Source organism: Helianthus annuus, chromosome 4, assembly GCF_002127325.2.
Source record: "Helianthus annuus cultivar XRQ/B chromosome 4, HanXRQr2.0-SUNRISE, whole genome shotgun sequence".
Taxonomy (NCBI): Eukaryota; Viridiplantae; Streptophyta; class Magnoliopsida; order Asterales; family Asteraceae; genus Helianthus; species Helianthus annuus.
The window spans coordinates 198,123,723-198,149,706 of record NC_035436.2 but is presented as its reverse complement, the minus strand read 5'-3'; the positions used below and the strand labels follow the sequence as shown (position 1 = coordinate 198,149,706).

The following is a 25,984-nucleotide window of genomic DNA, read 5'->3' as shown; positions in this document are numbered from 1 at the left end:
CACATTATCTAACACATAGCATGCATACAGTTACATGTTGAGTTATTGGGCCTGTTCTACTATTGGATCAGTCAACAGTATCAACTAACACATAGTTCAGTTAAACAGGCAGCCCAAACAAATCACGTTGTGGCCCAATTACTAAAGTGAACAGCCCAGTCGAGACAAGGTGGTCTCGACTCGAGAACCTGCGGTCTCGAGTCGCAACCAGGAGGTCTCGGCTTGTAAAGGTTGGTCTCGAGTGGTGCAGGCATGACTCGTAACCCCGGAGATCTCTAGTCCCGTCTCGAGTTGTCACGATGTGGTCTCGAGTCGAGACCTTGATGGTCTCGAGTCCGTGGAGTCCGTTTTGAAGTTGCTTGGTCCAGGTTTCGAGTCACAACCGTGCGGTCTCGAGTTGCAGCTTCATGGTCTCGAGTCGCAACCGTTGGTCTTGAGTCGTTTACCTACTGATTCTGATGCATCTGCCCGAATTGTACTATGCAACAGAATTCTGATTTCCTGAGGTTATGTACTATCCAATGATATCACACAAACATGTTTCCTTGTCTAAAACTTAACCAAAACAGATCAAAACTAGCATTTTCAAATGTTTACAACACATTCATATCATATTCATGTTGTTCATTATTAGGGTTTTCATCTTAAACAAACATACTCATTTAAACCGATTTATGGTAGCATAATACACCTAGTTTAATGTACTATCGATCATCATCATTCACACACCCAACCGAGAACATGTTAGCACCATATTCAAGCATTTTTCTACTTATTCATATGTCAAGCTAGCATGATTATTAACAAACCACTTTATCTAGAAACCAAACATCTACATCATAGATGAACATCAATCTTCATGTAATTCATGATTTTTACTCACCAAATCAATCAAGGTCATGTAAAAGAGGTTAAGCATATATTTCATTCATCAAGCACACAAGGCATCTAACACACATATAACACCTAGTACACATTAGAACACTAACCGGTAGAGACTCGAAGTGTGAGGGTATGAAGGGTCGATGAGTGAGCTTCCGAATGGTGATTCCGAGCTTGAACCGAGCCGAGTGTCCTTGTTGTACGCCGGTTGAATTCGAGAGAAAGGAGAGGAGGTCTTGTAGCTTTTAGGGTTTCAGTGAGGGAGAGAGTGTGTGAGAGTGTAATGGAGAAGGTGGATGAGGGGCTTTATACTCGGTGGGTGGTGCACCCTACAAGGGTTTCGAGTGGGCTAAGGGAGGTTGCGGCCCAACCGGCCCAACCGTTTACTGTTTACTCGAGACCGAGAATGGCCTCGAGTCGGGTTCGTGGTCTCGGTTCACTAGTATTTATACATATATATATATATATTACATATACATACATAGCAAAAGGATCACATAGAACATCAAGGTAACACGCACTTTCATTTAATAACGTATATACACACAATGTTAATACAAAAGGGTTATTCGGGAAAACCTAAAGTGCCACAGTGGTGGTGGTGATTGTTTGAGAAGATGATCTTCACTGATGGTGGGGTGGGGTTTGATATTCAGTGATGGTGGGGTGGGGTTTATATATTAATGGGGTTAATTAATATTAGGTTATAATAAACCTAAAATGCCCGAAATGCCCATGAGGGTGAAGACAAAATAGCAGGGTCAAAAGTGGGTAATCTGGTCAAATTTCACTTTTGGACTAAAATGACAACAAAATGCAAACCACAGGGACCCAAATGTAATAAGTTTGAGATTTGGACTAAAGTGGCAAAACTGGCCAAACCACAGGAACCAAAATGGCAGTTTACTCTAGAAAATATTAAGGGAATAATAAAACATGAGGCAGTAAATGAGATCACTTATCAATATTAACATTTACAACTTCAGCTATTAGGCCCCACGGGGTGGAAGGTTTATAACGAGTGATGGCCATTTTCAACGAGTGATGGCCACCCCGCCCATAAACATCAACGCGTTATATCATCACAAAAGCGGATTTTCGTTATTTTTATCACTCCGTTATTCTTTTGGTTTGTGAGTGTAATTGTTGGTTGGGGGGAAATTGTTGGGTGTGGTGGTGAGTGATGACCACCCCGCCTAAAAAAGGTTGTGAGTGATGAAAAAATGGTTGATGCCATGGCGGAACTTGATTGGTGCTTGTGAGTGATAGATTCTATGACTAGTGAACCACCACGTGTCCCCTTACACGGTGATTATATTGTGGGAATGACATCATACAAGAGAAGAGAACCGTAATCCTTTTCCTGTAAGTATAACCCATGGCCTAAAGAGAAGAGAACCTTAATCCATCCCGCTTTATAATAAAAAAAAAAAAAATACCATCAATTTACATTTTTTTTTTAAAAGTTTTCAAAAGAATCCGTTTACGGCATCCAAACCTGGCCGGCTTGGGCATTGGACACATTAAAATCTGTTAATACCTTAACCAAAACAACCAATCCACAGACTGTTTCCTACCAGACACCGTTAGCACATTGGTCATACCGAATTTTTTTTTTTTTTTAAAAACTTCGTGATATACTATGCCAACTAAAAACAATTGCTTACAAGTTACAAATATCCCCACCATCCCTTCATTTCCAAAATTTTGAAACTTTTCAGAATTTTCACAATGAAGAGCCCTCATGTCTCCCCCGAACCTCTCCCGTTCCTCCCAGACCGTGTGTCGAACATAACGGAAAAGTCATCATCTTGTTCCACTGGCTCCCTGAAAACCGGTAGTTGGCCTGGAAAAGTTGGTCATTGGGTGCACAAAAAAAAGAACTCTAGTTTAACTAAAGAAAACCTTGATGAGTTCAACAAATACGGAACAAGTCCATATTACAAAGGGCTCCTCTTTCAGGAAAAAGTTCTGGGTACAAGTTCGGAAGCAGAGAATAATACAACTCCAACTCCTATGCCACATGACTTCCAGAACATGAGCAGTCCTTACTACAAAGGGCTCCTCTACACTGAGAAGGCTCCGGGTACGGGTATAGGTACAGGTACGGGTACAACTCATGAATCAGAGAGTACTACTACTTCTGTTGCTGCTGCTATGACACATGACTTCCATAACTTTAGCGCTCCGAGTCCTTACTACAAAGGGCTACTGAACCAAGCTACAAGCCCGGACCGCGAAAGTGTAGCCACTACGACTGTCAGCTCGGGGTCAAGAATGAGTTTTTATGTTAAAATTCCAGAATTTGGGTGTTTTAAGTTTAAGGCAAAAGATGAGAAACCTCCAACAATGGTAAAGGTTTACTCTACCGAAAGTTCGAATGATCAGGAGTCCTTGAGGGAGAGAGGATCAGAGCCAACATCACCACAGTTTTCGCCACCAGTACAACCACCGCTGCCACCGCCAGTGTTATCAGTGTCGCCCACTAAAAAGGTAGCTGTAACCGCCAAAGATGATGATGCTATTGAATCAAAGGACGGAATGAAGTACATTTGGGCGGATAGATACCGACCCCTCACTCTTAAGGATTTCATATGCAACAAAGACAAAGCAATTGAGCTGCAAAAAACGGTATGATTAATATTTTACAAAACAAAGAAAACTAGTTTGATTGTTTAAAGGTTTTGATCTGTGTAGATAAAAGATGACGAATGCCGTCACTTCATATTTGAAGGACAAGCAGGTGTGGGAAAGCGGACAATGATTTGGGCTTTGCTTCGTGATGTATATGGAGCAGACAAGGTTCAGGTGATACAATCTTATGATTTAGTGTTTTTGATCACGTAATGTGCTGAGAGATTCATAGTTTTCAATAGCGAATAGCGGTAAATAGAGACAAGCTACCTATATATGCTATGAGCGTTAGCAACGAAACAACGCCCGCTATTTCATGTTTAGTGATAAAGTAGCAAAAGATTTAAAAAAAAAAATATTTTACATGTATATTTTTATCAAAAATAGCTAATATACGCTATTATTATCATCTATATCTACATACGTTTCTTCTTTCAACCATGAAACGAAAAAACCTATTGGAAATCGCTATTTATATTTCAAAACTAAAATAAAATAATTTACATGTCACTATTTGTCGTTAAACACCCTATACGCCATATGGGTGCATCGCTACATAGCTCACGATAGCTATTATTGACAACTACGGAGAGATTGAGTCTAGTGATTAGATATTATTTACAGTGAATTTAATAACTCATTGTGTTGCCATGAATAAGATTTGACCAAGACAATACACAAAGTAGTAATTCAGTATGAACTTTGAAAATAATAAAAAAAAAAAAAATTATATAGTCGTTTAAATTTCAAGGAAAGAAACTCGTTTACTTACAGATGACATGATTTCTGCAGGCAAGAGACGAGTGCAAGACATTTAACTTGAAGGTATATTTGTTACAGCCATAACTACCTATGCACACATTTGTCTGGTAACATCGGCTACACTTGCATATATACATATAGAATCTAGAAATCGATAAAAATGATTATTGCAAGACAAAAGCTAGCAAAAGGACATGATTAGTATGATTTTATATAACTTTATAGTAGAGTAACAAAATATTGGCTTCGATAGTTGCTCCCATATGTTTGAGAAAGAACACTGAATCTGAAAGTATATTATAGCCTAACTATTATATAAAAAGATTCTAGAATATTCCTTTAACTAAGTTTATTTGTTTCCCTTAACTATCATCACACACTTAGGATGGTAATTTAATAATACAATACTTAGCTTAGTAACTAAATAATTATACAGACAATAATACTAACTTATACTCATTTAATTATAACAACAATAATAATAAAATATATGGTTAACATTAGTACATCATCATTTTATTTTATTTTTTTCTAAACTTTTAGGGGTTCTATTTTTTTCTTTTTTGAAAACCTCGGTCACTAATACCTATTTCTCTAGTAACAAGGAGATCAAGTGACTGGCCCTTATTAGTTTTTAAATTCATATTGTAGGCCCTTTAATATGGATTTTGAAACTAAGTGCCTTAAGTATGAAAATATGTTTCATTTTGAAGAGTAAATTACTATTTTGGCTCCTGTGTTTTAGCTAGTTTTCAGCTTAAAAAGTAATTCTGTTAACATATCTGACCTCGAGGTTGCATATTATAACGGCTTTGCCCTCTAACACTAACTTTGTTACTTTTCTACAGTTAAGTGTAAGGGTAATTAAATAATTATATACCTTAGGGGCTGTTCCTTGATATTTACTAAAGTTCTTTTAATATTGAAGAGATTATTAATATAATTACTCAAGTTTTTTTTTATTATGTTGTTATTTTCACGATTATTATTTAATAAAATATGTTTTATATATGCAAATAAATATGTATTTTCATTAAGCCTTTGTTTTTTTATAAACGTCATTTTAAAATAATTTCTTTTTTTAACCTTTCTTTTAAAGCGTGTATGGTTTTTAAAATTATACGTATTTAAACCGCTTGTTTATTAAAATCGTTCTTTTTAAAATCTTTCTATTAACTTTTTTAAACAATTCGTTTTTTAAGTCATTAATTTTTAAAAAATTAACAGCGTTTCTTTCTAAACCATTCCTTTTAGAACCGTTTTTAAAATTTTCATTTCTGAAACTTTGAATTCAGTTTACTTATAGTTGTTAGGGAAAAAGTACTTAAGAAAATGAACGTTTTAAAAAATCAAAGGAATTTAAAAACGATCAATTTTAAATTAAACAAACGAGAGGGTTAAACACGAAGATTAAAAAAAGGATGTTTATCAAAAAACAAAACCTTAAAAAAATGAGTTAACAAGTGTAAGTTACTAAAAAACGCATGAATTTAATAAACGAAAGGTTAAATAAATAATGAATTTTGAATAAACAAACGGTTCAAAGAAATGGAAGATTTGAAAAGGAAATAAAGTATTCTAAGATTTTTTTTTTTTTTTTTGAAAAATGAACGATATTTTGAAAACTTTTTATTAGAATATTTTTTTTTCAAATCTTATATTTCTTTTGTTTTTTATACACGTCGTTTTGTAAAATTAAAAAAAAATGAAAGACTTAAAAAAGTGAATTGTTTATTTTTTTAATAAATAAATGATTTTAAAAAGAATGGTATAAAAGGAAGTGTTTAAAAACTTAAAATAAAAACGACTTTAAAAAGAACAATTTTAAAAATCAATGGTTTAAAAAGAAACAATTTTAGAAACGATAGATGGTTTAAACAAAATGTAAGAAAACAAATTATTTTTTAAAACGACTTTTATATAAACAAACACTTAATAAAAATACATATTCACTTGTCTATTTGAAACATATTTTGTTAAATAATAATCGTGAAAATAAAAAATAATAAAAAAAAACTTGAGTAATTACATTAATAATCTCTTATATATTAAAAGAACTTTGTATTATCAAAAACAATCCCTAAGGTATATAATGACCTAATTATCCTTACACTTATCTGCAAATAAGTAACAAATTTAGTGACAGGTGCCAAAACCGTTATAAAATGAAGTCTCAGGGTCTGATATGTTAAAAGATTCATTTTTGAGCTGAAATGGTTAAATTGGCTAAACCACAGGAGCCAAAACGGTAATTTACTCTATTTTCAAGTTCAATTTTCACTTTACACACAGTCAAATTATGTATGTACGCATGTATATAGAGAGAGACCTATCTAGTTGAGTGTGCGTGATTTAATCCTTAACTTTTCGAGGAATCCTTCATTAGTGGTTGTGAATGACTGATTTTTTCAATCTTTTCGTTGCAAATTTCAATATGCTTACAGCAGGAGCTTATATGTGTACATATTTCAGGGGGAAGAAGTAAGCAGTATCATAGTTAATGTGAAGGAGTCGTCTCAACATGTAGAAGTTAATCTATCTGAGTTAAAAGGATTCGAGAAGCATGTCATAGTTGAACTTATTAAAGAAGCAAATATGTTAACCGACAAAGCACGATGCAACAAAGATAATTGTAGAGGTATATTATTAATTTACTTCAACCTTAAAATATAACTAAATAAATAAAGTTAACCAAGGCATGTAAGCAAGCTAAATTCAAAACAACTCAACACTATTAATTTACCTGAAATCGATCATCAAGTGCAGCCATCATTCTCCATGAAGCAGACAAACTATCCACAGATGCATTGCTTTACATACGATGGGTTATTGAGCGGTATAGAGGATGTCATAAAGTGTTCTTTTGTTGCCAAGATGCTTCAAAGTTACAACACCTTCAAAACATCTGCACACTGATCAAATTTCTTCCGCCTTCTAATAAAGAGGTGATTATTTGATACTTTTAAACTACATCAAAGCTAGCAAGGGTATGCACCTACATACCCTTCAAACAAGTTTTCAAGTAGCTTTTAATTCAAAAAGAATTAAAAAAAAATGTTAGTTGTTTCCAGATTGTTGAAGTCCTGGAACTCATAGCAAGGAAAGAGAAAATAGAATTGCCAAGGCAATTAGCAGAAAGAATAGCTATCAATTCCAAGAATAACCTGCGACAAGCCATTCGGTCCTTCGAAGCTAGCTGGCATCATAAGTTCGGTTTCATTCTGCTTATACAAAGACAGATGCATATGTACATGGGTATATGTATACACATCTATGCGTATAGCCTTGGACGTACATATGCATGTGTTTGTGTCTTCCAAGAGCCATTCTATCCTTTATGACAATCAACACTCTTTGAAACTTACTTGTAGCCTGTTAAAGTTTCGAAACTTTTTCAACTTCTTTCATTTCCATCTTACCTTTGTTTCGTGTTTTTTGTATGATCTATCTGCAGCTCGCTTCTGGAAGAAGATCCGATAATCTTGACTGGTTGGGAAGATGATATTGCATACATTGCCAAAAGTATAGTAGAAAAGCAGAACCCCAAACAGTATGTTATCGAATTACAAATATTTACACACACTACCTGTAGATGTAAAACTAGCTAAGGATATAATAGGCACAACTCGAAAATTAGCAATTTCCTACACCTATTTCGTTCCGACACATTTACGACAAAAAAAATTATGGCTGAAAAACCCCTATATGATAGGGAACACTTTGATAATAGTAAAATTAACTAAGCTACTCGAATAATTTTAAATGAATATCTTTGACACATTTGCGACCAACTTGTGAAAAAATTAGGTTTTTTATTTTTTGCTGGAAATATGTCGCAAACGTATTAGATTTTACGATGGAGCTTTTTCGTCTAGAATTCTCGTAGAAAAATGATCAATTCTCTAGTAGTGAGAAACTATTGCCATTTAAATAATTTATTTTCAACCATGTACATTTAACCCGAAAATAATCATGGGCCTTACACCAATACTTCTAATTATCTAACACTTGAATCATATATTTCGACAGGCTATATCTTATTCGTCAAAAACTTCAAAATCTCATCGACCACAGTGTACCACCTGAGTTTATATTTGAAGTAAGAAAGATTGAAAGTATGTATCATATACATGATTCTTCATCATGTATAAATTCTCTAATGTTTCTATTTACAGACTCTAGAAGTTGAATTGAAGAAGAATGTTGACGAGTCATTGCATTACCAGATTGAAAAGACGCATAAGGACTATAGTGTAAGAACTCAGTTTAGTTTACTAAATGTGATTGGAATGGAAGAATGGCATATATGACAGTAGGTTTTCATGTTTTATTCAGGATAAGGGTACTAAAAACTATTCCAATGATGAAAGAAAAAAGCTTATCCAACAATTCATGAATATCGAAGGTAAATTTGTTGGTAATCGAACATGCGAATCACAGGTTTGAATATAAAGAATTTAGAATCGAGAATAATAAACTTGCTTGTATTGAATGAAAAGTGATGATTACAATTGACATACATGAACCCTATATATACTATACGAATAGGTGCGATTGAAGAGTTGCGTCTCCTCTTGAATCGATGTGTCTCCTTGCGAACAGTCGCGTCTTCCTTGTTTTGAGATGTTGCCGCCGTTTCTGAAGAGGTGCGTCTCCAGGAGAGGCGTCCCTTGATTAAGTTTGTAGGTTACAAACTTTCAACTTGTCGCTTCCGGTCCTCGCACTTACTAACTAATCTAATTATAACATAAAACTAACTAACTACTAATTACAGAACGACCCCTATACCTATATTTAGTTTAAAACACCAGTACTCCCCCGTAAACTAAATATAGTTTAACAAAGGTCTTCAACTTGCTTGACTTGCAGTAGCATTGGTTCCTCTTCCAATGCGAGGTTGGCTTCTTGTTGCGTGTCTTTCTCCTTTTCTTTCCACTTGGTGCAATCTCTTGCAAAGTGACCAAGTTCTCCACAATCATAACATCTGAACTTGCTCTTGTCTTGGTTTGTTGGACCCATATCTTTTCCACGTCCTCTTCCTCCTTTGAAAGATCCTTGTCCTTGACTTCTGCCATAGTTTTGAACACCACGACCCTTTCCATGATGTAAACTTTCAAACTGATTATTTGTACTTGCCATCATGAGTCCTCCTTGAGTATTATCTTCTTGCTTATCTTGACTTTTGAGACGTTCTTCAAAAGCTATTATTCTTCCCACTGCTTCTTCAAATGGCATTTTGTCTATTTCCGAATATTGTTCGATGTTTGCCACGATGGGTAGGAACTTCTTCGGAATGGAGATAAGTAACTTCCTTACGAGTTTCTTGTCTTTGATAGTGGTACCGAGAGTTTTAAATTTGGCTTTTATACCACTCAACTTGCTTGCGAAACTACTTACTGTGTCGTTCTCATCCATCTTTAAAACTTCTAGTTCGCTCCTCAAAGTTTGTAGACGTGCTTTCTGAACCATATCTGCTCCAAGATAACGAACTTTGATTGCATCCCATACTTCCTTTGCTTTTTCGTATTGCGCAACTTGCATCAAAACATCTTCCGGTAACGTTTGGAAGATAAGTGCTTTCGTTGTGTGCGCCTTCTTTTCATTTATCCCTTCCGTTGAAACAACTGTTTCCCAAAGACTATATGCCTTCAAGATTGTTTCCATCATAACTGCCCATTGGGTGTAATTCGTCTCTTTCAATTTTGGGCATTGAAGAGATACATTCCCTTGCTCGTGGAGTGACGTTGATGCGTTTCCATCCTTTTCTGTCATGCCTCCTTTATTTCTCGCCTTGCTTTTCTTGCCTATCTTTCTTATGATTGGATGATCCCTTTCTTGACTGAGTAGATCAAATTTCTTACTTAGTACTTGCGTCTGGCCAACTTGCTAACCAGGTTCTTGCGTTTCTGACCGACTTGCTAATCAGATTTTTATGTACCCCGACCCACTTGCTAATCAGGTTCTGACCGACTTGCTGATTAGCTTCTTGCTAGCTTGCTGTTGCGAGTGATAAAAAAATATCCAACCAACTTGCTAATTGGACTTAATTTAATCGACCCGCTGTACTTGCTTTTTCTTGCTTTGACCAAGAATGGTCATTTTCTTGCTAGACTGAATCGTGAAGATTCGACGTGCTACTTGCTATTTTGAACTAAACGATCCGGAACTTGCTATTTGAACCAAGAATCGGTTTGACTTGCTAGAACCGATACGGGTTCGATTTCTTGCTATACGTATCGTTTATGATTAAAAAATTGACTTGCTTACTTTAAAAACATGCTAATGATCCCTTTTTCAACGTGCAAAAAACTTGATCTTTTGAATTTTACTTAAAAAAAATTGAGACGACAACCCTTTTTTTATGTTTGTGATTCCAATATGGCTTTGCAAAAAGTCAAATTTGCAATTAAGATAGACGCTAGTGATCCTTGTTTATGATTCTTTAACGAATCAGTACAACAAATATGATGCATACAATTGGAATCAAAAATCAACTTTGACTTTTACAGAACATGAAAACCAAGATGACCCTATGGTTCCTTTCTTGTGGTTCGACTAAATCAAAGTAAAAAACGTACTTACGAAATCGAACACGTCGCCTGGTTCTCTGATTCTCTGATTCAATCGGCAAACCCAGATTATCGTTTCTTGCTCGTAATCTTGCACTGAGATTTTTCTTTCTTGCTTCCTGGATCGATTAACGTGGTGCTCTGATACCAATGTTGGTAATCGAACATGCGAATCACAGGTTTGAATATAAAGAATTTAGAATCGAGAATAATAAAATTGCTTGTATTGAATGAAAAGTGATGATTACAATTGACATACATGAACCCTATATATACTATACGAATAGGTGCGATTGAACAGTTGCGTCTCCTCTTGAATCGATGTGTCTCCTTGCGAACAGTCGCGTCTTCCTTGTTTTGAGATGTTGCCGCCGTTTCTGAAGAGGTGCGTCTCCAGGAGAGGCGTCCCTTGATTAAGTTTGTAGGTTACAAACTTTCAACTTGTCGCTTCCGGTCCTCGCACTTACTAACTAATCTAATTATAACATAAAACTAACTAACTACTAATTACAGAACGACCCCTTTACCTATATTTAGTTTAAAACACCAATAAAATTAACATTCTTGATTATGTAAATCCCCGAAAGGACAACCAAAGATCACCATTAAAGCTTCTCATGTTATTTGGTTTATGGGGTGATTGGATCTGTATTTTAAAATTGATCATTATGATGTGAAGAATCTGCATTCCTATACCAGACTAAATGTCCCACCATATTTATGGTGGGTCTTGCTAATTCTAAAAGGATGATGATACGATATAGAAATTGAAAGCTTTAGTTACTGAAAGAGCGATTACAAATAGCCAAATTCGAGATAGGTATGATCTCCAATTTTAAGGTAAGAATCCTAATTTGATAACAAAAACATGAACAAAAACAAAATAACTGTAAAACATGATACTTAAACTAATAAATTGGTGGGAACGGTTTTCTTCCACTTCTTGCAATTGTGGGTCACTTCCCTAATCTCCTAAATTAGACTTAATTTCTAACTAGTACATGGGTCAAACTGTCAGTTCCTAAAGAAAAGAGGGGTAGGCTCATTTGGCTTGGGTTAGCAAAACCCATATTACGTGGGTTTGCATCAATACTTCTTGCCTGGGGAAATGACTTGTCCTCAAGTCCAAGAAGCAATCTGAGTGAAGCTTTCATGACGGTCAATGGACTTTGCGCCATTGTTAAAAGCATGGTAATCCTCCTTGACAACAACCTCGAAGAGCTAGAAAGTCCCCATTGTAGTAGTTCGGGGCGTATTTATCCCTATGTCGAAAGCATAAAGCAATCCCCCCAAAGGCACTTGTCTTGTTTTTCTGCATCCAAAGACAGTTTTTCGGAGGGTTTTTTTGGGTGTAACATCCATGTTAACCTGACATGACGAGGCTGGAGTTGCATCTATTTTGGTAGTGACACTAACAGTTTTTCCTAACTTCAAACGAGTGACCTTGGACTCGAACTCAAGTGCTAGGCTCATGTATTGATATATAATTCCTTAATCCGTGTGGGTCAAAAGTAGAGGGTTCATTATGTAATTAGTTAAAAGGTAGTTATATGGCGGTTAAAAGGTAGTTATATGGCGGTTACAAAGTATGGGGACCAAAGTTGACAAAACAGAACTTTATAACTACCACCCCAAGGGTTGCGAAACCCCTTAGAGACACGTCTCTTGAATTCGGCAACGACACAAAGAGAAGGGACGCGACTATTGGATCCTAGAGACGTACCTATTCACGTTTAATCACATCCACATATTCTAGAGACACACCCGTTCGTGAAGAGACACGTCTGTTCACTCGCATCCATTAGAAACTATAAATAGGGTTAGATATTTCAATTGTAAATATACTTGTACATACATTCATAGTTTGTATTCATTCAGAAATCAAGGTTAGTTTATGTTTATTCGTTCATTGTGATATTCATTGTTCATTAAGAAGATTCTGGGAAACAATGGTATCAGAGCCAAGGGCTCAAATTCGTTTCGGGAAGACAATCATCAGGCGCGTAGTTGAATTCCCTAACAATTTTGATCATGCAGGAGGCGTTGATTGGGTTGTTCTTGTTAAGTTTTAACACCAATCGCATCAAGCGCGTACGATTGTTGGTCGTTTGTTAATCGGTCATCAGGAGGGTGTTCGATTTTTTATCCGATCATCACTGAGGGTGTTTGGATTCTAAGTTTTTTTGTTAATTCAAATCACGGCAAGAGGCTATGGTTCGAGTTAAGAAGACGGAAGCAAATCTGAGAAATTTGTATTCCGGTTTGAAGAAGCAATCGCAAATCTGAGAAGTTTGGGTTGTTTGAAATTTGCAAAAGACACAAAATCTGAGAAGTTTTGTGATATCAAACATCAAGAGGGTGTTCGGTTGAGAAGTTTAGTCGGAAATCAAGCGGGTTTGGGGCTGATTTTTGGTTTGTGTTTATTGAATCGCGAATCAAGCAGGAAGAGAAAAAAAACACAGCCAAGAGGGTTGTTAAGAAAAGTCAGAAAACCGTGCAGAGAATCACGATAAGAGAAGTCGGTCAGTTCACAAATTCCACGTTCTATTTTTCTGGAATCTATATAAGGTTTAGAAATTGGTTTGATTCCACGTTAGAAAGTTAGTGTGAATTTTTGGAATCATAGACTTCGGTTTTAGGAGAAAACTAAAGTTTAGAAAGTGAAAATTGTTGGAAAAGAAATTATGGCGGATTCAGGAGGAGCCTCTCCGTCAAACACGGTAGTGATTAAAGATGGTAGTTCGTTCTCCCAGTTTCAGTGTCCTATCTTAAAGTCTACAAACTATACGGTATGGGAAATCCATATAAAAACGATTTTGAGGGCAAACAGATTATGGGAAATGATAGAACCAAAACAAAATACTCAAGCGAATGAAAAGAAGGGTATGATGGCGACCGCTTATTTATATCAAGCACTACCTGAAGATATGATAATACAAGTTGCAAGTTGCAAGAGTGCAAAAGAAATTTGGGATGCATTAAAGACTAGGCACGTCGGTGCAGATCGAGTGTAGAAGGCACGTCTTCGAACACTCAAAAAAGAGTTTGAGATGTTAAAAATGAAGGAGGAAGACACTATCGATTCGTTCACTGCAAGACTAAATAGTATTGTCACGAGGGCAAGTAGTCTTGGATCAACTTTTGATCAACCGACTTTAGTACGGAAACTTCTAAGTTCTGTACCAAGAAGGTTCGCTCAAATTGTTGCAACCATTGAACAATTCGCCGATCTAGAAACAACGACGCTAGAAGAGACAATTGGAAGGTTGAAAGCCTATGAAGAACGGACCGGTTTGGTGGATGAAAACCTGGTATATAATCAAGAGAAACTTATGTATACGCAACGCGACAAGAACTATGGTCTTGGAAGGTGTTTTGGGAACAATGGACAAGGAAGGTTCAATTCATCACAAGGCAAGTGGCGTAATGGAAAGTTTAGACAAGAAGAAGATGACAAAGATTCTTCACATGATAACTATACAGAACAAAGAAGGGAAGAGAATGCATCAGAGAATGCTTACAAAAACAGAAGCAACCAAAAGAAGTTTGGGAAGAATTTAAGCAAGGTAAAATGCTACAATTGCCAAAAGTTTGGTCATTATGCCTCAGATTGTCCTTGTCCTAAATCAAACCAAAGAGGAGAGGAATCAAATCTCATGCAAGAAGACGAGGAACCAACTCTCCTAATGGCAATTAAAGAAGAATGCAAGGATCTTCTGCAACAAGGTCATGATAAAGAAAGAGAAGCACATGATGGCAATCAAGACACGGAGAAAGATCATGGTGCAAGTAAAAAAGATCAAATGGAAGATGAAGACTTCATCCTCTTGAAGAATGAAGATGCTATAGCATGAAGATGTTAAAGGCATGGATTAAGAAATTAGGGGGGAATATTGATATATAATTCCTTAATCCATGTGGGTCAAAAGTAGAGGGTTCATTATGTAATTAGTTAAAGGGTAGTTATATGGCGGATAAAAGGTAGTTATATGGCGGTAACAAAGTATGGGGTCCAAAGTTGACAAAACAGAACTTTTAACTACCACCCCAAGGGTTGCGAAACCCCTTGGAGACACACCTCTTGAATTTGGCAGCCACACAAAGAGAAGGGACGCGACTATTGGATCCTAGAGGCGCACCTATTCACGTTTAATCACATCCACATATTCTAAAAAAGGGTAGTTGCACGGTACCCCTGATCGCGGAAGGGATCTCCCTTCCCAGTTCACCACCCGACAAGGATCCCTGGCGGAAAATACCCATAGCCATCAAAGAGGGGTAAGAAACATGTTTCAAACCCGAGACCTCGAGTGTCCTCGGTCCGGCTTTAAAGCGGGTGTCGGTGGCCACCAAAGTGGCACTAATGGGAATTGAACTTGGGTCTCCATTGGAGAACCCAAGTCACTCCACCACTAGGCCACTTGTAGTGGTTATCCACATATTCTAGAGACACACCCGTTCGTGAAGAGACGCGTCTGTTCACTCGCATCCATTAGAAACTATAAATGGGGTTAGATATTTCAATTGTAAATATACTTGTACATACATTCACAGATTGTATTCATTCAGAAATCAAGGTTAGTTTATGTTTATTCGTTCATTGTGATATTCATTGTTCATTAAGAAGATTCTGGGCAACATCATGGCATTATAGACGGTTCAGGCTTTGTGGATTTTCACATCAGCTTTTAACTCTTCTTTGAGATTGTTTAGGAAAACTCCCAACAAACAATGGTCCGGCCATTTTGAAACATGGGATTAGCGTTTAGCTCACTCCTTCTTATATTCTTGGACCAATCTCATTTTCTTGATGTTGCACCAATTTTCATCAGGATTTTGGAATTCTGCAGTGCCAAAAATTTTCTGTAGCATGAGAACAAGATCCTTCTATAAGTAAATTGCTTGATAAGTGGATAACCATGAGAAAAGATCAAGGGCATCCCCTTCAAGATACATGGCTACATAGGTGCTACATCCACTTTTTTCATCATTGGTAACGTTATAATACCGAAAGTATTTTTCAACTTTGAGAGCCCTGCCTCGAGGATCTCCTCCACTCAAATTTGGGAAATCAATTTTGTTGTACTATAAGAATTGATGACAAGACCTCCAAGAACTTTTGTCTTTGAGGCTGTTTGGCAACATCTGAATGGTTAAGTGCTGAACCAATAAGAGGTCTCAACCATTAAGTGCTGAACCAGTAAGAGGTCTGAGGTCTGAACCATTGAGAGCATGTATAATGCTTAACCGTTAGGCAAATGTCTGACAAATTCAAATTATAGGTCTTAACCATTCAGACTCTCTGTATAAATCTTAACCATTCAGAAGCAAATGTCGGAACCAATCAGATATCTGCTCGTGAAACAAACAGTCTAAACCATTAAGTGCTGAACCAGTACTTGTGAAACAAAAAGTCTGAACCATAAGTGCTGAACCAGTAAGAGGTCTAAACCATTAAGAGCCTCATTAAGAGGTAAACAAACAGCCCCTTCATCAGATTGACTTTCCCCGAAATCGTCTTTTGCTTTAAGGGCTGCCATGCCATCCTTCCAGGACTCCATCTTGACTCCAATTTTGCAGCAATCACAACCAACTGTGTTGTAATCGGATCTCGTGGGTTATCATTGCTGTCACCAGAACTGCAACCATGGTTAATTTTCGCAGCAATGGAATAAAATCTAGAAAATGAAAACTTTGATTACTTAAAGAATGACTACATTAGCCAAATTCGAAATAGGCTTGATCTCCAAATTTAAAGTAAGAACCTTAACTTGATAATAAAAACATTGAAAAAAACAAAATAACCCAAAAACATGATACTTAAACTAATAAACTAGTGCGCACGGTTTTCCTCCACTTCTTGCAATCATTGGTCACTTCCTCCATCTCCTAATTAGATCTAATTGTTAATTAGGCCCTAGGTCCAACTGTGGGTTCCTAAACTAAAGAGTAGCAGGGACCATACGGCTTGGGTTAGTAGAACCCAAATTACTTGGGTTAGTATCAGATAAACATCCATTTTTGGTCAAAAAGAAAGGTAGTGTTAGTTTTTCTTTTCTTTTTTTTTTTTTTTGAAAGGCCAACTAAACTTTTATTGATAAAAACGCCGATCAACAACCGTTCAACAGACAAAATACACCAACAGTACATACATTAAACCCCCATACACCTCAAATCAAAATTACACCGGTCTTCCCAGGATAGATCATTACATTTGGCCCTATTCTTGACCCAAAGAAAGTCGTATGTTCTAATCTCATCCTTAATTCTCGCCATATTTGCTTGCTTATTGTTGAAAGTGACGTCATTCCGATTCTTCCACAAAACCCAAAGTGCAGTTTGTATCAAAGACAGAACCGTCTTTTTCCAGAGAGATAACCCGCGAAAATGATTTTGCATCACAACCAAGTCTTTTAAATCAAGCGCAAATAGTGGTCGAATCTTGCACCATGCTGCTACAAACTCCCAAACCTGCTGTGCAAAGTTGCACGAAATAAATAAATGTGTTGCCGTCTCATTCTCTTCATGACAAAACTTGCATTCCGCCACTTGAACAGGTACGTTTCTTCTTTTCAGATCCATTCCATTGATGTAGGAAGTTTACTCAAAGTAACTCGCCACGCTAGGAAATTAACTTTTAGAGGCACCCAACTATTCCAAACAAAATCAATGCCACTGTTCGTAAACATCGCCCTCTCGATCAAGCCTCTTATACTTCGAATCGTAAATCTTCGAGACACATCTCCTTTCCATTCCCATGTATCACTGCCATTACCAAAATTAAAAGAGCATAGTGATGTGATTAGGTTGCTCAGTTCAGAAATTTCCACTTGAGTCAGTTGTCTAGACCAATCGAATTTAGGAACCACCCCGCCATTCACGAGCGCAACCCGGTCGTCTATTACAGCCCACTTTTGTCCCTCCAATAAGAAAATATTAGGGTATTTGCTGCATAGTGGCCCATCACCCAGCCAGACTTCTTTCCAAAAAACAATCTTTTTATCCCGACCCGGACACCCGCGGAATAAGGTCGATAAACCCATACCTAATTCAGCCAAGTCTTTAAATATGTTTACCACTTGTTTCCACGGACCCGGAACGGACAACTTAACCGGAATAAAGCGCCAATTTCTTGAGTTATGGTGAAGGCTCCAAATCACCTTTCGCCACAACCCGTTTTTGTCCGCCTTAAACTTCCACCACGATTTTTCCAACATCGAAATATTTGCAGCCCGTAACGACCCAAACCCCAAACCCCGGTAGTCTTTTTGAGCCATAGTGTTCTTCCATGCGACCCACTTCATCTTAGCATGTTCCGGAGTTACACCCCACAAGAACTCTCTATGCAACCTCTCCAAGCTATTTATAACCTGGATTGGGGCCTTATAGAAAGAAAAATAATATGTTGGAAGAGCACTTAACACCGATCTTACCAAAGTAACCCGACCTCCAAACGATAAAGAGGACGCTTTCCATAGTGCAAGTCTTTTTTTGAACGTACTCACAACCGGATCCCAATGCTTAGCCAAGTTCATGTTGGCTCCAACTTGTAATCCCAAATGTTTGAATGGAAAGGTCACGACTTTACATCTTAAAACGTTTGCCATTGCTTGCACTTGTGCATTATCAACCCCAACCCCAAAAATGCAACTTTTGGCAAGATTTACTCTTAGACCGGATGCAAGATAAAAGCATCTCAAAATGCGATTCAAATTTTTAGTATTTTGAAGTGACCATTTCCCTATAAAAATTACATCATCCGCGTATAAGAAATGAGAAAGCGTCGGGCCATGTAAAGGAGCCGTAATACCCTGAACAAACCAATGGTGCACGCCTTTTTCATCACCCCTGTTAAAACCTCCTTTGGCAAGACAAACAAAAAGGGATACAAAGGATCTCCTTGCGTCAAACCCCTAAAACAAGTAAATTCCTTGTTCAGGGAGCCATTTACTAGAACCGAGGCCCTAACGGTTGTCACTATTGCCATAATCCATGTCCTCCACTTTAAAGGAAAATTCATTTGTGTCAAGATAGAATTTAGAAAACTCCAACTTACCAAATCATACGCAATTTCAATATCTACTTTAAAAATCAAACCCTTCTTTCTACTACGCCTCAACAATGGAATTATTTGGTTCAAAATCAATGGGTCGTCAAGGATACTTCTATCGGCTAGAAAGCCCGATTGCTCCTACGAAATCGAACCATGAATAACTGATTTTAATCTATTTACCAACACTTTTGAGACCACTTTATTGATACACCCAATCAAACTAATCGGTATATACTCACCCAGATCTCTCAGGTCTCTTTTTTTGGGAATCAAAGCAATGAAGGAAGACATACACCCGTTGCTTAATGACCCCTTCCAATAGAATTCTTCATAGAGCTTTAAAAAGTCATCTTGCAAATAGTCCCAACTTTTTTAATAAAATTAAAATTTATACCATCCGGGCCCGGTGCCTTATCCCCTTCACACTCCCAAACCGCTTGCTTTATTTCCATAATTGAGAACTGCACTATTAAGGAATCCGCTTGCAATTTCGAAAGTGAATAGAGGTTGGGATACAACAAAAGCGGCCTCACATTTAAAGGCTCTTGAAACTTTTCAAAGAGGAAATCGAAGACCGGATCCTTTATTAAAGTCGTTGAAGTTACCCACACACCATCTATATGAAGCCCATTTATGCGATTATAGCTAGAGTTAGCTTTAACCGCATTATGGAAAAAAGCAGAATTTCCATCCCCCTCCGTCGCCCACCGCACCCTAGACGTTTGCTTAATATCCATGAGTTTCGCCTTGTCTGTCTCCATAATAACTCTTTTACATTCAGCCCGCTCCTCTAGTTCAGTGGGCGACAAATCTCTAGATTCCGCTTCTAGTTCCAAGACTTCAAGCCTCTCTACCTTGGCCACATACACCCCATCCCTAGTCGCCTTATATTTTACAGCCCACTCCTTTAAACGAAACTTTAACCTGATGCAATTACGTGTGCAATCAATGACGATAAAAACGAACCGAATGGTTCCACGAACAATGTTCTTTCAATTTAAAATCAATCAAAAACTTCTAAAACATAAACCCTAGACATCTTATTTATATGATAGGAATTGTAATTCAAAAGAAAACTAAATAAGATAAAATATTAAATTTAAATAAATTAAGAGATAATTAAAGAGGCCGGATCTATCCGTATCATTCTCGCCGTCTTAAAAAAAACTCATCCTCGAGTTTTGCCTTCGAACGAAATCCACCTGGGTCAAAGGGAACATCAACTCGGCTCACACTTGTTATTATCACCACGACTTGCCTAAACTGTTTAACTTCACAGGTCATCCGGCCTGACCCTAGACTTGTACCACCTGAGTCAAATGAAGCATTGAACCTTCTCATGTTTACTATCAACTTGAACCACTCAAATATTCCAACTCCAACGAATTGAACTTTCGCATAAAAATCAGTTTGCTTTTTAGAAATATACACATTATGATCGCAGATCCCTTTTGATTTTGCAATAGCTATATTGTTGGGCTTTAATGGACCTGTCTCCAATCCCCATCAATTTGACTACCATAATTCTTTGCTGGACTACACATCTCAGGCCCACCAGTTAATTTTGAATTCTGAGAACTAGAGATTGGCCTATCACAATTTTGTAAACCCACATGTTTTGCATCCATCTCATTTGACTTATCATGCATGGCATGCATGCCATTACTCATTCTGATTTGTTCCTCCTTATTTTTATTTTGTGTAATATTATGGTTCATATCTTTTTGGAAAGGCCCCCTCACTATAATTTCTGAATTTAAAATTCCCCCACTATAAATAATATCCATATATTCTGCTAAAATTTCCCCACTATAAATAATATCCATATCTTTAATGACATTCAAATCACCTTCGTAAATATCTTTATGGCAAGTATCCCAAGATTTTTCTACCACTTGATTATCTATTATATTTTGAAATTCAATATTAACGGGAGGTTTAGTCAAATCTCCTTTCAATTGAATTTTTGAAACTAATGGCTTCGATGAATAACCATCACAAGTATCAGATATTTTATCCGATTTTTTTTCAACCACAACAAACCCATTAATCATCTCGTGAAGAAAAGACTTACCAGATTCATCATCCTCTGTGTCCTCACCATCATCACTTTCGTCCCAAACTACGGTACTTAAATCGGGTTCGTCATTCGTCAAACACTCTTGATAGATCGGTTCGAAGAATCGGGGGTGGGGATGGCATAAAGGATGCTCCTCTTCCACGTTCCCATCGTCCCGGATGATAGTTCCGGATTCGGTTTCCTTAACGCGCATGTCCCGTCGTAACTCAAGATCTCGGACTCTTTGGCATAGCCGCTTGATCTCTTCAAGATCTACGACAACGTCTCTTCAAGGTCTCGGACTCGTTGTTGGAGTCGTTTGATCTTCGGATCCCATGAATCAGAATCAACTCTGTCGTTGCCTCTGTCGGCGGTTCTACGAACAGGGCGTCATCTTCTCCACGAGCACGTGAACAGAAAACACTCATGTCGTTGCCTCGGTCGGCGACTCTACGAGAAAGAAAGTATTCATCTCCACGTTGAGCCATTTGATAAACCATAGCTCTGATACCATCTGATGCAATTACGCGTGCAATCAAATGGCTCAAGAACAATCAGTAATCAATGACGATAAAAACGAACCGAATGGTTCCAAGAACAATGTTCTTTCAATTCAAAATCAATCAAAAACTTCTAAAACATAAACCCTAGACATCCTATTTATATGATAGGAATTGTAATTCAAAAGGAAACTAAATAAGATAAAATATTAAATTTAAATAAATTAAGAGACAATTAAAGAGGTCGGATCTATCCGCATCATTTGAAAGTTTTTTCTTTTCCACATAGAGCCATTTGAAAACCAAAAGCTCTCATACCAAATGATACGGATCGGAAGCGTACTCAAATGGCTCAAGAACAATTGATAACCAAAGACGATAAACAGAACCAAAGGTTCCAAGAACAAAGTTCTTTATAGATCGGTTCGAAGAACCGGGGGTGGGGATGGCATAAAGGATGCTCCTCTTCCACGTTCACATCGTCCCGGATGATAGTTCCCGATTCGGTTTCCTTAACGCGCATGTCCCGTTGTAACTCAAGATCTCGGACTCTTTGGCATAGCCGCTTGATCTCTTCAAGATCTAGGACTCGTTGTCGGAGCCGTTTGATCTCTTCAAGATCTCGGACTCGTTGTTGGAGTCGTTTGATCTTCGGATCCCATGAATCAGAATCAACTCTGTCGTTGCCTCTGTCGGCGGTTCTACGAACAGGGCGTCATCTTCTCCACGAGCACGTGAACAGAAAACACTCATGTCGTTGCCTCAGTCGGCGACTCTACGAGAAAGAAAGTATTCATATCCACGTCGAGCCATTTGATAAACCATAGCTCTGATACCATCTGATGCAATTACGCGTGCAATCAAATGGCTCAAGAACAATCAATAATCAATGACGATAAAAACGAACCGAATGGTTCCAAGAACAATGTTCTTTCAATTCAAAATCAATCAAAAACTTCTAAAACATAAACCCTAGACATCCTATTTATATGATAGGAATTGTAATTCAAAAGGAAACTAAATAAGATAAAATATTAAATTTAAATAAATTTAAGAGATAATTAAAGAGGCCAGATCTATCCGCATCATTTGAAAGTTTCTTCTTTTCCACCAAAAGCTCTGATACCAAATGATACGGATCGGAAGCGTACTCAAATGGCTCAAGAACAATTGATAACCAAAGACGATAAACAGAACCAAAGGTTCCAAGAACAAAGTTCTTTATATTAATAATCAACCAAAAACTGAGTAAACAATAAACCCTAGATCCCATTTTATAGTTGGGCATTACAATTCAAATAGGACACTAAATAAGATAAAATATTAAATTTAAATAAATTAAGAGATAATTAAAGAGGCTGGATCTATCCGCATCATAACCACTTAAGCTTAGTAGCCAACGCCAAATCGGCCGGACCATTAAAGCGAAACCATGCACATAAACTCCCTACATACTCCATCACCCCTGGAAATTCTAACCAAGAGTTAAAAATCCTAGTTGGACACAGTCCGAAGTCCGTAGGAATCATGGATAGAAAGATGGGGCAGTGATCCGGAACAACATTAGATAACGCTATGAAGGACGCCGGCGGCCAAGTGTTCATGAACCCCGACACACCAAAAAACGGTCCAATTTACTCAACTTAACCCCATTATCCGAATGATATGTAAACTTTCGCCCGCCCATGTTATATTCCATTAAATCCGCATTAGCAATGAATTGATTAAAATATCCTGCATTTTGAGCCACGAACTCAGAATTAACTCTTTCAGCGGGATCTCTTACATCATTAAAATCCCCCATAAAAACCCAGATACCCGGAATTTAGGCTTTAACCATTAATAAATCAGCCCACAAAGACCTCCTTTCTACCGGGTCGTTTGACGCATAAACATTTATCATATTAATGGTTTCATCCGTCATCACTAAGGTCCCCGAAACTACCAAAAACCTTCTATGTTTCATAAACCCAATCTTACAAAATACAGTCGGGTTCCATATTGATAAAAGCCCCCAGACCTCCCAACCGCCTCCACAAATTCATATTCCATAACAGTTCTTCCCCAAAACTGTTTCACAAAGAAATCAAAGGTACCTGACAACTTCGTCTCTTGGATTGCTAGAAAATGCGCCCCTTGAGAAGTCTTCAAACTCCTAATCCAATCAGTCTTTCTGGAGTCTTTCACTCCCCGTAAGTTTACTAAGTTTACCACGAGACAATTCATAGAGATACCCCCTGACCGCGTTCACCATCAATCAGAACTCTCACCTGGTTCTAAAAGTTTTGAACCTGAAAACCCAGAGAAATTCCTACGTTGATTGTCTCCTCAGCCTTGGTGCAAGCAGACAACTCTACTGGAATGTTAGGCGGAATCACCGGTTGCTGAGAACCTTGACCCAGGTTCCCATCCTGACCAACCACATGGACCTGAATAGCATCCGGATTGATGTCATCCTGATTGGTGTCCGCATCATGTACATTTATGAAGCTATCTAGCACTCTCTCACTCTTGTTTGGCGAATCCCCTGCCATCTCTCCAACTTCAGCTTCCCCTAACCCCGCAGACACAGAAACATTTAGGTTCAACGATTTTTCACCTTGCTGGATCGAGGTCGCCCTATCAAACCAAGCCCAATCCTCGTTTAGACCATCCTGCACTGGGCTTCTATTATGTCGGGCCCGTTTTCTCGACTTCGTTACTGGGCCTTGGCTCACCCCTGAATTAACTCCAATATTAAAAGACCAGACCTGGTCGTACACATGGCCCCCACTTCCTAAGGCTGCATCATCATTATTACTCCTAGGGGTCTTCTCACCATGCGCCGCAAAACCCATGTCCCCAGACAACTCTTCATTTTCCCCATGCAGAACATGCAAGGGTTGAACCCTTTCATCTTCCATCTGACCGGAATCGGATCCCGGCAACCCTTCGCCGTTACCCGTCTGAAGTTCCGGCATAAAAGAGAGGGAATAATAACTGTCGGTAACCAAATTACAACTGAATATGTTTTCCCTATTTATACCATATGAACTGGTGTGTTTAAGGGACACATCCCTTTGACTTTAAGCATAAGGGTGTAGGGAGTGGGCGGCAAAGTGAGTTTGCCACTCGGTAATACCACCACCAACACTAGTTTGCCACTCAAAGTTTACCAAATCGGTGGTGGCTTGACGATCGGTGAGGGGAGGAAGGAGAGAGAGAGGGGGTGTGTGGGTGGGGTCCATGCCATCTCTTAACCAATCACATCTTTTGCTTTTTTTAAGTTTACCACTTCACCAAATGTCTAAACCATTGCCAACATTTTTCACCAAAGTTTAAACACTTTTCACTGATTGACGTGGCGCACTTTGATTGGTCGGTTTATTGGTTTGCCATCCCAAAGTGTTTAGCCACTCCTTACACCCTAACTGCCAACTCAAACGACACAACACACTAATGACCCCATACTTATATTAACTCATAATTATATTAATTGTCACACACATAATACGCTGCGTATTTATATATTAAAGTATTCTTAGTGCCAATATTAATAGTCGAACAGGTAGCACTCATTTATCAATGTGACATCCATAGTAACCGGTGACATGAGTAACCAAACCAGTTGTCCAGTTCCTCCAATATTTTTCCTTTTTTATAAGACTTGTTACAAATATGATCAAAGCTTGTGCTTTTTTGGTCTTTTACATGTATAACATATGACTTTTTATGTTTTTCCAGAATTCATAGCGAAATTTATGAGCTGCTACAAAAATCATCTTGCTAAGAAGACACTGGACATAACGGAAACAACAATAAACAGCTAGAATACAGCTTGCATGGTGTGTTGCAATTCCAGCGAATGCTGCACAATTGAACTACAGAATAAAATGGCCCCTGGGCTGGCCTCGTGATACGTTTTCTTTGTGAGCTAACTAGTCCTTGCATAGCTGCAAGTATCTACTTACCACAAAAAAAAAATTATATACTGTTATGGTTTTCATTTCTTTTTCATGTAAGTCAATCAAAGAAGACTCCTCTTCTGATGTGAAACTTAAATAAATGTGTAACTTTAATAAATTTAATACTTAACGACTTTTCAAATAAGGATTAGGCCAATATATTGTTCATATTTAAAGTTAAATAAGTGAAAAGGAGGTAACAGAACTCCTTTAGAGGTCACCCTCGAAGCTTGGGGTTCGTTCGTGCATGAATAACAACAACAATGATGATGATGAACAAGAGTATACACCTCCTAACTGTTTGGCCTTAATTTTTTGATATAAGTTTGATGCAAAGTTTAGGAGGTTTATCGTTATTTATATGTTTCGGTCTTCGTTTAACGTTAAAGTTTGATTTATGTTTGCTTTTATGTATATGACCAAAGTCAAACAATATATCAAACAACATCAGTTGTTGTTTGGAATATTTGTTGTCATTTGGTGTAATCTAAAAGACACTGGGTGTTGTCATTTGACATGTCAAACGACACATCATGTCGTTTGATCTAGAGTCCAAACGATACAGCATGTCGTTTGGACCT

The 25,984-nt window shown here is 37.7% G+C and overlaps 1 protein-coding gene across 1 annotated transcript; it reads left to right on the top strand.

Moving 5' to 3' along the window:
* The first annotated feature begins 2,613 nt into the window (after positions 1-2,613).
* Positions 2,614-25,548, top strand: LOC118491620 (replication factor C subunit 3-like). The gene is made up of 11 exons (XM_035989526.1): positions 2,614-3,513; positions 3,580-3,690; positions 4,309-4,341; positions 6,751-6,916; positions 7,045-7,223; positions 7,350-7,486; positions 7,733-7,828; positions 8,308-8,377; positions 8,454-8,531; positions 8,614-8,683; positions 25,183-25,548. Exons 1-11 carry the CDS (start codon positions 2,614-2,616, stop codon positions 25,266-25,268), a joined length of 1,926 nt encoding a protein of 641 aa, XP_035845419.1. The 3' UTR covers positions 25,269-25,548.
* The last annotated feature ends 436 nt before the right edge of the window (positions 25,549-25,984 follow it).